General features: G+C 36.1%; 1 protein-coding gene across 8 annotated transcripts in view; it reads left to right on the top strand.

Moving 5' to 3' along the window:
• VPS13B (vacuolar protein sorting 13 homolog B) overlaps positions 1-13,662 on the top strand; it is a 465,257-nt gene that overhangs the window by 394,548 nt on the left and 57,047 nt on the right. For all 8 annotated transcript variants that reach the window (XM_072034434.1, XM_038173544.2, XM_072034433.1 and 5 more), the window contains 2 exons: positions 4,875-5,071; positions 12,338-12,519. In XM_072034434.1, coding sequence (XP_071890535.1) covers positions 4,875-5,071; positions 12,338-12,519 — 379 coding nt within the window. The remainder of the gene's footprint in view (positions 1-4,874; positions 5,072-12,337; positions 12,520-13,662) is intronic.

Genomic DNA, 13,662 nt, shown 5'->3' with positions numbered 1-13,662 from the left:
TTGTGAAGAACTGATTTATGTTCACAGAGGTGATTCTTATAATGTCTATGCTAGTATAAAATTCCTCATAATGTATGAGGAATTTTTCTCAAAATAGAGTAAAAGGAGAGATTTCACAGTGAATGGGAAACCACTCTCTCTTACTCTCCTAAGTCAAAAAAATTCTGCTCCAAGGCAATTATTTCAGTAGAATTGTTTCTTTGTGTCCTGTCCTTGCAGGGAACAGAACTGAAACTGTCATTCCAATGAAACTGCTTTCCTTCCTGCCAGAATTATTAATACACCGTTTTCATTCTTAATAAGAACAGTTTGTCAGAAACAGTTTTCAGATCTCCCATATCTATAGTCCACAGTGGTAAAGAGAAAAAGGATGAACCTTCAAATTTTTTTTTGTCTCAAATTTATCTTAGTTTTGTTAGGTTTTTTACTAGCACTAATAATTTAGGCTACTTTCATGTACCTTTTCACTTCTGCTTCTGATCTCTATTATTAATGTGGTTAAAAAAGCATCTGACTGATGTTTTTCTCTCTACTGCCATAGTCATCCTTCTAAATAAGTGTGCAGTAGGATGTGCTTTTCTTGCAAAACTCAGCTTGGAGGTTCTTAGTTAAATTTGAGCCCAGAGTTAAATAATAGTTTTATACACATATAGGTGACATAGGCAGTACATTAATGGCTCTTTTTGCATGTTATGGGTGAACAAAATCATTGGAATTCAGACTTCTTGAGAGTTAGGAAAGAAGATAAAACAATATGGAGAAGTGTCTCTTAATGTGTGTTTGTTGTTTAGCAAAGAAGCTTGTGGTTAGATATGCTTCTTCAGTGTTTAGTTTTATAGAGGCAGCACTAGCAGTAACAATTATCTGAATCATAGCTTAGGTTTTATTCAGATATTTTAAAGCAAAAATACCATATTTAACTCCACATGCGAGGATTTTTTGTTGCAGCTAATTCATTTATTCCCACTGCCTATGACTCAGTTTTGGGGTTATAGCCCATTTCCAGGCTTTCACAACTATTATTTTTGGCAGCTAATATTGCCCAGAGCTACCATCTTTCCTTAAATTTGCCCAGATCAGGCATTAGTAATAAACCCCCTAGAACAAATAAAGCTAGGTATGTAGGAATCAAAGGTTTGAAGTCAACTAAGTCTTTTGAAAGCTTCAGACTAGAAAGCTTAAAGTTCGGACAGTCCCAAAGCATGAGCTGCATTTTGTGTAGGCTATCACATACTGTATTTTGACTTTTTACTTCTAATGTGTAGATGACATCTTGAAACGTACTATATATTCCTCTGGTAGATTTCTTGACATCCTGCAGTGAAGTTAGGAAAAATTTCCTGAGTAAAAGTAAATAGGAATAATCTTTTCAGCATGCCTACCAGCCTGCTTCAATTGGTAGATGGTATGTTCCTCCTGGCTGCTCGTACAGCTGAGTCCAGTGGTTGCTAATCTGCCTTTCCAAATTCTTTAGAATTCACTTAGGAGGTTACCATGAAGTTCCTAAAAAGCAAGCGCACTATGTAAGGCTATACAAGAGCCTTAAGAGGAGTAGTTAATGTCTTTATGCCATAATAATTGTTTTGATCATTTTGCTTTGCCATTTTTTCCTCAAGATCAGTTTCCCTACCGCCTACTGAGTAACTACATTATTTATTTTTTTAATAATACGTGTGAAATCTGGCTGTTGTTGTGTTTTTTTCAAGCTTTCCCTCTTCCTGTATCTTTAGTGTTTATTTTCAATCCCTATATTACTTTCCTCTAGCCTTACTAATGGTTTTAAGTTTTCATAATGCAGTGCCACTTGTGAAATTCCTTTATCATGCTCTTCAACAACTTCTTTCAGCTCATTAATCTTAGCAGGAATAGAATTTATCACCTTGCTTAATCTCTTTTAAAATGCCTGCTACTTGCCATCGTGTTCCAGTTTTGTGAGATTCTTGTTAGAGATTATTTTCCTTACATTTTGGAAAAAATATTATGTTGTGAGATGTAATCTGAAAGAAATAACTACTGTAAAATAATAGGATAGCTCTTCAAAACTTCTGTTGCACATGTTAAATAACACCATTGACAAGAAAAATACCTTAGGTGTTGGGCCAAACCAAGTATTCATATATATTGAATCAGACTCCTAAAATTTCGATGTTATTTCAAGACTGAGATTTAAAAATAAATGGAAATAAAGACTGCAGTTTGAATCTGTGTCATGTTTTCAGAAGTACCTGTGCAACCATGAAAGGCTGCAGTCTTTTTTGTAGAAATGATGCAGATCCTTTCATAATCACATAATTTGAAGACCTTGTGGAAATATAGCAAATATTACTTTTTTTTTTTTTTAAGTCAGATGTTTTATCATCAGTGGAGGCTGTGGAGGATTAGAAAAGATGTACATGAGTGTGAATGGCTCCACAGTGTAGTATGAAAGATAGCACATGATGGAAGTTACTATTTATATGCTTAGTTAGCACAGGGACATTTCCCCATTTGAATGAAAGGAACATCATTGTGGCATTGCAATTTTGAGTTTGTCCACAGGCATTAAAGCCTAAAAAATATTCAACATTGAGAAGTTTTGAAGAACTCTAAATGTGCTAAATTAGAGTTGAATTAGGGTCATTTCCATATAGTGACACTAAGAGCAAAAAGAATAAGTACAACTTGACTTGGAAACATAGCTACAAGCATAATAATGTAATGTTTCATATTACTGTTATTGTGCACAGTGCCATTGCAGAGCTGGCAACACAGAACCAAGAAAGATGTTTTCTGGGTCACCAAGCCCTGTCTTCTCCCATCAGGGGCAATGTTGGTTGCTGTCTCCATCTTATTAACAAATCAAGCTTTTAAAAGCAGCCGTGATGAGCACAAAAGCTGTGTTCAAACCTCTGTCTTTCTTTTTTTCTTCTGGTTTCTAGCAGAAGCTCAATAAAAGAGCAACTCTGAGTTTTCTTCTTTTGAGAGCAACTCAGTTTTAACCTAGAGTTTCTCTGAACCTTTTCCTTTTTTAACCGTTTTTAACTCCTGAGGTGTCCGGAGAGAGCAGTGACCTTCGTTTAGTTTTCCTTGAATTGGTCCTCGACACTGCATGATTCCAGTGTGAGCTGAAACACTTCTTACATAAATAATTGGAAATGCGTGCCACAGTGCAGATGTGGCCCACTGGTGTCTTATACAAGTCAATTAATATTTGCAAATATCTCACCTGATGTTTCTCAGGATGGCATTTGCTTCTTCCAGGCATCGTCCTGCTGCCTCGTAATTTTCCAGCTGACACTTGGAGGTTTGCACCATTTTCGATTGGATATGCAGCTTATAAAGGATGTATTGCTACCTTATGCATCTGATGTGCACTCTTTGATGTTAAATTAATCCCTTTTTTCTCAGACACACATCTTTGAAATTATATTGGCATTCCTGATTGATAGTTTTATGCTACTCTATGTTACATATGTTAATATCATCAGACTTTTGCTAGCAGTTATCAGATTTATACTTTTTTTTTCCATCCTGAACTAAAAAAAATTTAGTGGCTGTGGTTGCTGTTTTCAGGTATCACTGTGACTTGACTGATGTAGTAAAAATCTCTGTTTCAGGCTTTGTGGTTCCACATGTTAATTCTTGCAAAATTCTTTGGTGGAGATTATTTATGTTCCTTTGCTCTCCCCAGCTTGAACCACTGAGCTCCCTGAATTTTCCTTCTTAACCTTCATTCCTATTAATTAATCAACCTGCTGTCACCTCCATGTGTACTGTAGTCCTTACTGAGTAACAAGAAAAAATACTCGTGCAGCTTTTTTTTTTTTTTTCCAGTTGTGTCTAGATTTATTTCAATTTCTACCATGTTCCCAATGCTTTCCTGGTTATTTATATTTGTGTGTATACACACATACACAGATTAAAAAAAAAAAAAAAAAAGGAGTATCACATACATGTGAATACATATGGTTTGTTTTTTTAACTATTTTCTTTCCAGCAACTCCACTTTTAGTATTTGTGGGGCATGTAAAAGTGTCATAACTGTGGATTTTTGTATCTTAATTGTAGAATCTTCCTGTCTTACTGAGTTAGCATTTATTTGAGATTCACATTTTCATTCACTTTCATAATATATTTTAAAAAATCTAAGACACACTCCTTTAAAAATTATTTTTTTAATTAAAATTTGTTTTCTGATTTATTTAGAAATGTTTCTTATTTCTTTCTTTCCAGCTCAGTGATGCAGCCAAAAATAATCGATGTGGTTTATTTGCAGATTTAAAATTAGGGATGTGATTAAACTGAAGCTACTGTCTTTATTAGGCTTGCTTTCCAAAAGCACACAGTTGTCTAAATTGCATATTCCATGAAAGAAAAGATCGTGTGATTACGAGTACATTATGATTTGTCTCAGGATTTTTATTCACGTGTTGACCTTCCACGTGGCATTATGTTGCCCATCAATATTTTTCCTCTGCATCTTTGATGATTTTAATGTGGCAATTAATAAATTAGTAATTAACAAGGTGATATTTTGGTATGCATTGCAACTAAGAGCTAGTTCAAGTAAGAAGTAATTTTTAATGATGATTAAAATATCCTATGACAGTGGCAATCATTGCATTGTCTTTGTTATTCTTGGGTACTACGGAGGAAATAGTTATTTCTGTACCTGGTAAGAGAAAGCTTGAAATGTTATGCTGCAATGAAATTCGAATAAACATTTTAATTTAAGTCAAGGCAGCACAGAAACTAAGTAACAGTTACAATTCTGATTTTCCACATTGCAGCTTTTATTTAGTTTAGTTAGTTTTCCATTTTTAGTATATACAGTAAATGCCATTATATTAATGATGAAAAATAAAGTAATTAATGACTTCTCTGTTTTATCACAGATTCCTTGCAGCTTAGAGTACTGGGATGAGCTTCAGAAATCATTTGTTGCATTCCGGGAATTCAGTCTGTCAGAAAGCAAAGTCTGTGAACTACAGCTGCCCAGCATCAACCTTGTGAATGATCAGAAGGAGCTCATAGCCTCCGATCTTTGGAGGATTGTCCTGAACAGCAGTCAGAATGTGGCTGATGACCAAAGGTAATCTTAAAGGAGGGGGGGGGGGGGGAACAGAAATCTAATGCTACACTCTTGAGAGATCTTTCTCAAGAGACTTAGGAAATAAAATACTGTTTTCATACACGGTAAGAGAAATGGATCTTAAGCTTTGGACTGTCGTTCACCTCCACACAAGGTCATGGAGTGTGTGCAAAAAGAGCTCTCTTAGATTTACAGACAGCCTGGAAGCATTATAATATTCTGAATACGAGAATTACTAAAAAGTGAAGAGAATCGGTTAGGCCGGGTCCTGAAACTGCACAAGGTATTAAAATTGGGTGATCTACAGAAGGAGACTGAGACGTATAATGTACTACGTTATGTACTGTACTACAGTGTATAATGTAGTGATCATTCTTCTTCCATGTATCTCCCCCATACATCAACTTTTAACTGACCTCGGTGCAAGCCAATGACTAAAACAAGCCATGTGTCTATTTAATATATTTATTTTGTAAAATCTAGTTCTTCAAGAATAATACATTTTTATTTACACTGCTTGCTTACTATGCTACCAGTAAAAAAATTTAATTGGTGTTTTCAAACACTGGGGATCAGTTTTTCATTACGTTTATAGCTTACAGCTTCCAATGTTGTACATTGAAGTTCTGTCATTGTACGCTCTGAATTCACTCTGTATTCATTCAGTTATGGTTACTATGCAGAGTCAGAAGAAATAAGTGCAAGGTCACTTCATAAACAGCAGTGGAATTACTGTCAAAGACCTTCTTAACATCTGTATTTAGAGCAGAGAACCCAGAATGACCTTGTTGAATCATTGGTATTTGCTGATTGTTGATGTCTGTGTATGAACACATGCTTGAGTGCATGTGTAGTATTCACATATATGTACATGATGCTACAGAATTCAGAGAAATCAGGAAATACGAACATGGCTAACAAAATCAATGAAGAAAATTAAACATCTGGTTTCCATTAATAGTATCAGGTTGGAAATGATTTCTTGATGTTAATTGTGAAAGAATGCATTTTCATCATTGAGAAGTTAAGTGTTTCAGACAAGGTTAATTCCTCTGAATGTGGGACCTTGGCAAAATTGCCTTCCTGGTCAGCTTAACACCACAGAAATGTGAACTCGGTGGGAACTGAAAATGAAGTAGTGAAATTTAGTAGATTTTTTTTTTTTTTTATCAAGGCATTTTACACTGTAATCATGTGTATTGTTTTTTGCTCAAATAGGGTTCATCACTATAAGCAGTATTCCATTCAGGGAGCTCTGATAAGCTGATCAGTAGCAATTCTTAAGAAAGAATCTAGGGGTAAAATGAAATACAAAGAACAACCAAAAAAAAAAAAAAATCATAACACCAGTTTGGACTGTGTTTAACATCAGAAATATTTTAGAGCACAACATGCATTCACCTGCCCAGAAGGCCTAAACTCATGAGTTTTCAGCTAGAAGCCTACAAGCCTTCTGCAGAATAGTGAACATCCTCATTGGTTTTCAAGATAAAAATGGGGTAACCTTACTGAATGGTGTTGAGGTACCAGAAGACTCCTAGGAGGACAATTTCTCCGTCCACAGCAATGACACTGTGTTCTCCGGGTTGTATGTATACACAAAGAACTAAACCAGAAATTACATCTGAAAGAACAGGATTTAAACTAAAACAGCTCACTGAATAGGGAAGGCAGGAAGGAAAGAAGGCAGTAAAAAGCACGCACTACACCACTTCAGGATTTGAACAGAAAATAAATAAAATAAAATAAAATAATAAAATAAAATAAAATAAAATAAAATAAAATAAAATAAAATAAAATAAAATAAAATAAAATAAAATAAAATGAGAAAGAGGGAAGTTGAGGGAAGGTGCCTTGAACTGCCAGCTCTTTAGGCACCAGCACCGATACTGCAGTCACTAGCCTGGATGTTTTGGTGGTCTGATGAATGTATAATTATTTTATGAATGTAAGCCTAAATATGCTAACAGTAGAATGGAAATTTAATAATTCATGTGGGTCAGGATGAACTCCCTTGAGAAGCCAGGAACCAAAGGGGTGCACGAGGCAAGCCTTCAGTTTCAGTGAGAGAAAAGACTGTATTCCCTGCAGTTTTGGGTAGAAATTCAAACTGATCTCTCCTTACATGAACTTTAAACAAGGCTGCATGCAAGCTTTCTTAAGCATGAACTGATGTGGAAGTAGTAGTCCTGATTAGTCTGGAGTGAGCCTTCTCAGAGAAACTTAGCAGATCAGGAAAAGAGCAGCTACTCCTTGTAGATGAGGCTTTGACCCATGGTGTTTGAGGCCCAGAATCTATTTCATGGAGGTAGAGCAAATAATGTCAATGGCATATCACTGACCTGGATGTTTTGAGACCATTTACAACTACTGAAATACATGCAATGACAGCTAAGGAGCAGAATACATTTAAGGTAAGAATTGAGCCCCGAAGGATGAAGTTCAGTTAAAGAGAACTCCTTGTTTAGGAGATGATATTGTGGTCTCATAGGAAGGGCAACCTTTCTAGACACCTCAGAGGGTAGGAAGTCCATGTTAGCTGTAGCTCTTGTCTTCATCAAATGAACATACTGCAACCAGCATGGATGTTTTCTTGTGACCAAGCACACTCAAATGTACTCGATATTCTACCTGACTAAAAAATCCCCAACTTTTTGTTTTTGAGAGAGACACTGCCCCATGTCTCAGTAAGTGTCCAGTGTCGGGCTTCTTCCTAAAGCAAACAAGTATTTAACATTAGATCTTGCATACTTGTGAGAAGAACCAAAAGAGTCAGTGCCAACTGTTAGACCAGGGAGCTTCAGGGCTGAGAGGTCTGCAACTGAGAGTGAGACGCAATGACTGTATGAAAGTTGAATCTCCATTTGCCTGTGGACACCTGACAATTTGACATTAATAACATGATGAAACCATACGACTGATTAGAAAATTTTGTTCACTACTAATGGGAGAGGATAAAAATGCTTAGTCTTGTTGAAGTTTATTTTCTTAGTTTGATCTTCTATTTTGGGTCAGACCCTAACAGCTGCCATATGCACGCAGCTGCTGCTCAGTGATAATATTTTTTGCTTCAAATTCTACAGGGTTGTGTTTTTTTTTTTTTGTTATAACCTTTATGATATGCTAATTATTAATACTAGAGAGCTGATCCCTTGTGTTTTAAGTACTTTATTAGTGATTCCTAACATCAGTATACGTTTCATACTTTATTATGGCTCGTGTGACAGGAAAACAACCAGGTTTGTGAGAAGATGTGGATCCAGCTGATACGTTGAGTAGTAGCTGGCAGGCTGAAGTAGTATCAAGCACAGTGAATATGGGAACATGCAACAATGTCATGATCCAAATGCTGTGGTATGCAAGCTCTTTCTGAGATTGATCAGGAAGTAATTAGAAGTAGAAAAATCAAGGAGCTATCTGGCTGTAGACATAATACATATGTGTGCATTGTTTATTTTTAAGAGTATTGTAGGTCATTCATTGAACAATGAATAAGGTTTGAATGAATATTCACAAAAGTTTATACGATGAATGAACAAACTTGAAATCTTAAGTGAAATAATTTAGTATCTCCTTGGGGTTTTAGTGTCGTGTCTATGGAAAGAATCATATCTGGCATAAGTGACAATTCATGGACAACCTTAAAATAGGGGATTAAATGGAAATTATCTTAGAATACATTATTTTTATAGGTTACATTTGCATTTTGCAGAGCTAGCAAGTTATAATTGTAATGGCTTTTATTTAGGGCTCAGTTTGGGTGGTGAGACACTAAAGCTGCTCCCCAGTTTGGTAGGGAAGAGTTTATCATTCTTTGTTTAATTGGGTTACATTCCAAGGTGTTTTATACATTGTGTATCTCCTGTGTAACGTAAAGAGTATTTTTATAATTAATGACATACTACTGTGAAATAGTAATAGAAAACACTTTAAAATACAAACCATGAAACAAGTACAAAAACTTTTAAATAAGCCTTAAATTGCCTCTTTTTATAAAATTAAAGTGAGAAATCATGATCATGTTTCCTGCTAATTGTTTTAGCTTTTATTCAAAGTAGATGATGTACTGGATTTTGACCTCCGACAATTTGAGTTCAGACCAGCATTTGAGTCATAAATTAAATGCGTTAAGTGGTCCCTTTCTTCTTCCCAGTGGATATTTTCCCATGTTGTGGTTTCATCACAAATGGCAGTTTGGGTTTAAATATTCCACTCTTAAAATAACAAGAATAAAGCAGGTCACTGTTAAGTCATTGTTCCCAGTTGCCATATAGCTCGCTTGAACTGCTTTGCATGATGTGAAGTTACCGTACTTTATAATATATAATGACTTCAGCTATAACTATTTTCCATTTTAAAAATTCTGATACGTAAGGGTAATTAAAAGAAAACTCTGGTCTTCTGAATGAAATATTTTTTATTTAGAATTTCCTCTGGTTCTGTATCCCACAGTGTGTTGCCCCTAGTACGACACAGCAGAAGCCATCTCCTCCTTTTCTCCCCAGCTGAAAAACAGTGGACAGGCCCCAGTGCATTTGGTACCTCTAGAATAGCCAAGAGAATGTGGGATTATTTTGTTATTGTATCATTGGATGCACAAATTTCTATTTCACAATCCAATCTACCTCTGTGCTCTGGGCAGCTAGGAAAACACTGATGAAAGAATCTTCATTGTATCTCTTTACAGATAATTTCTAGAAGGTGATCTTCTCTCTGTAGTATGACTTTTCCTTCCAAAATGTGTTTTAACCTACACTGTCCTGCTCTTCCCAGTTCTTCACTGACAGTACTTGTCCCTTCCCTAGCACAAGGTGATGCAAAGCCAGTTGCATCTCAGGGAGCAGCATTGTTCTCCTCTCATTTGCTTTTTCTTTCTGGCTATTTTTTTAAGGATTCTGAAGTTTGTTATCAAATCATGTCAATAGTGGGACCTCTTGGTTTCTAAGGTGACTCTTCGTGAAGAAACAAAAAGCAGATTTGAATCTTCTTGTTCCCAACATCATAAATTTCAGAATATTGCCTCCATTTGGTCTGTTGCTTGTAGGGCAGAAGAACCGGAGCAAAGTATTTCCTCCAGCATCAAGCATTCCATTTTGTCCTCTAATCACTGGGGCAATCCCAAGTGGTGAGGCCCTGGCACAGGCTGCCCAGAGAAGCTGTGGATGCCCCATCCCTGGAGGTGCTCAAGGCCAGGCTGGATGGGGCTTTGGGCAGCCTGGGCTGGTGGGAGGTGTCCCTGCCCATGGCAGGGGGCTGGGACTGGGTGGGCTTTAAGGTCCCTTCCCACCCAAACCATTCTGTGGATTGGGGTTATGAGTGGGAAGTAAGAAAGGTTCCATCACAGTAAAATGCTTAATAAGGAAGAAGCAGGTATATAACATTTGACTAAATAAGAATTTGGAGGTTGTTTTTTTTATTATTAATATTTTATAAAAAGATCCATATCAAAAGGGAAGAAAATCGCTGAGCCACTGATAGATTTGTTTCCAAGGAAAATATTTTTTTTTAATTTCAGAAATAAATTCCTTCTTATTTTATTGCAGTAAGAGTTTTATAGCTGTTTTATGCAAAGTAAGACTTAATTCACACTATCAGTCTTTTTTTTTTAAGTTCCTCAGTTTGGTTAACATTTGTTTGCACCCCTCTACCATTATTCAGTTTTCATTCTATACATCCCGGCAATTCTGTTTCTAATCAAAATGCAAAGAGCAAAAATTCTTACAATATTGAGAGTTATTCTGAGAGAACTAACCAGTTTCACAGATTCAAAAGTATTTAATGGTCTAAATCAAAATGTGAATTTGGTGGGTTTGAGGATTGCTTTCAAGTTCTGTTGCAGCAATCTAAGGAATACCCATGGAAGAGCAAAGAAAAACATCCCATTTCTCTGACTCTAGTCCAGTGCCATAGATGTTTTATCATGTGAACACAAAGAAAGAAATTATTTCCAAAGGTGCCAGTTCATGAAAGACCTGCAACGCTATTTTTGAAATGCAAACAGGACACTGAAGGCATAGAAAAGCATCAAAAAGCAGCTGAAAACTTGATTAAGGGAGCTGTTTTTCATCCTTCAGCAACCTAATCCATTCTTTATATCCTGCCTTGATGCTGTGATAACTAGCTTATCTTTATTTGAGTTTTACTGCTACACAAGCATTTAAATTTATATCCGCAAATCTAAAGCTGGATTTCATCTCATAAATAAATACCATACTAGCTAATTATTGTAGCACGAAATAGTATTGATAAATTTACCCACCCTTGGACTTTCACACATTAAAGATTAATGTTTTGAGTGCCTACATATTTGTGCCTAATTTTGTAGAGGCACTCGGGGAATAAGGAAAATTACATTTTCACAAAAATCACAAAACATGTCTATTTGAAACCCAATATTCAAATTTAAACTATTTGAAAATAGAGGTAGTGTTTGACTGAGGATACAGACTTAATTTTCAGGTCTTAAATCAAGATTATGCTTTTAAGTGAAAACTCTTAGTGCCAAACTGCAAAGGGAGTGAGAATGAGGAACATTAAGGATAAATTTGGCTTAAATTAGAAAGTTTATTTGTACTTCAGTGGTGTCTTAGCAACCTATAGAATTGTGATATAGTTTTTGTTTCTCTCAAGAGACTGAAAGATAATGCTTGGAAATATTCGTGGGGTCAGGAACACTGCTAGGAAAAAAAAAATCAGTGGGGTGGCATTTTAAATGTATAGTAAATATGTTGTAATAGGTGTTAGTAAAAGACTCTGGGCTGACCTTGTAACAGCCAGAGATTCTTTTTTTATGACTGTAGAATGAGAAGGATAATGGAAAGAAAACTTACGGGGACAAGGTTTTAACATAAAAATAGTTAAGATGGTTGTGAGTTGGTTTCCTTAAAATTGAATGAAAAAAATTGTTGTCTTGGCCACGTTAACTTTCAGATCATTTTCATATGTACTTTGTTTAGCTATTTCAATTATTAAATATAATTGGTATCTTTAATTTTTATTTTTGTAGATATGCTTTGTTTCTGTGATTCAGGTGTTTCGGTCAGTAAATTGAACGTTCGCTCTGATACAAGCATTTTTGGATAGCAGTCTTGTCTGAGATGTTCTGCTTAAGGAAAAATATATACAGTGACATTAGTAGTTAAATGTGAAACAAAATGATGACATTGGCTGTGTCTGAAAACCAACATGGCACATGCTCAATTCCTCCTGTAAAGCAATAAAATGCTGCAACTGCTGAACCACCGCTTTGTTCTCTGCCTTCCACAGCTCAGAAAGTGAATCCGGCTCACAAAGCGCATGCGATCAGCTTGTAACTCCTACAGCATTAGCAGCTTGTACCAGGGTTGACTCCTGCTTTACTCCTTGGTTTGTGCCATCACTTAGCGTGTTGGTCCAATTTACTTATTTGGAAGTCCACCTCTGCCATCACCTTGATCAACTAGGCACAGGTATGTACTCCTTCATGTAGAATAACAAAAGCAAGTGGTTCGTATGTACTGCTTCATCATCATTTTGCTCTCTTTTCCTCTTTCAAAAACCCATTCTTGAGATAAATTATCACCAACAGCCACCAGTGATACAGACTTAAGAGTAAAACTCATGATTTCTGTTCTGTGCACGGAGAAAGTAAATGCTGTAAGCAGTGCAGCGAGCTGATCAGCCCCCTTCCTCCCTCAGGCATGGGTAACTGTAGAAGCAGCCTGGTTTTCCTGGTCTGATTAGTGGCAGCAGGTGCCACTTCATTTTTGAGCCATCTTAGTGGATGAATTTGATCTTCTAAATTTTCCAGCATATTATCAGTACTATTAAAATATTTGAAGATTTTGCAACCCGCTTAGTAAGAGTTCCTTGGAAGAGCTCTGAGAACTGCAGATTTAACTGTTATTTCAATTATGATCACTTTTGGAGCTACATCTGGTTTTGTTCAGTACTCTCTGTCACCGCGTTAATGGCAAATACATTCCAAGAGATCTTTAGATTATTGTCTGATTTTCAAATGCCAGGGATGCTTTCCTTGGAAGATGAGCAAATATCTTAGATAAATTTGACAGGACCAGCTTTTTTACTCTATTCGAGAGTAGTTTTGGTGGTTTTGTTTTTGTTTTTTGCAAATATTATAATATATTCATCATCAAATCATACCAAGTCTGACACTCAACATCTAGCAAGCAATTATTTGCCTGTCATCTACCTCTGTCTGTACATAATCATCTTCACTATTGCATTCAAAATCCAGACGCTTGATCTTGACAATCAGGTGCACTGGAAAAAGCAAAAAATCAAATTAAAGTCAAACACAGGTGTTTTTTTTCAACAATGACTGAGTTTGTGCTGATGCTGCTGTTGTTCTTGATATAGCACCTAAAGACTTTCAGATTTGGGGTTCTGCTGTGCTATGTTACACAGAAAGGGAGCACAAAGCTTATTGTATCCATTACAATTTATAGAATAATAGGGCTCGATCCTGGAAAGTGGTCAGTTTTTTGGTTTCAAATTTGTAGAGCACTTGAGCATATGCTAATTTAAAGCATGTGAGCTGTTCCAGCAATATAAATAATAGCATCAGTGGAAATACTCGCATGCCTAATGTT

Source organism: Anas platyrhynchos, chromosome 2, assembly GCF_047663525.1.
Source record: "Anas platyrhynchos isolate ZD024472 breed Pekin duck chromosome 2, IASCAAS_PekinDuck_T2T, whole genome shotgun sequence".
Classification (NCBI taxonomy): Eukaryota; Metazoa; Chordata; class Aves; order Anseriformes; family Anatidae; genus Anas; species Anas platyrhynchos.
This window is presented reverse-complemented; position numbering and strand designations above follow the sequence as displayed.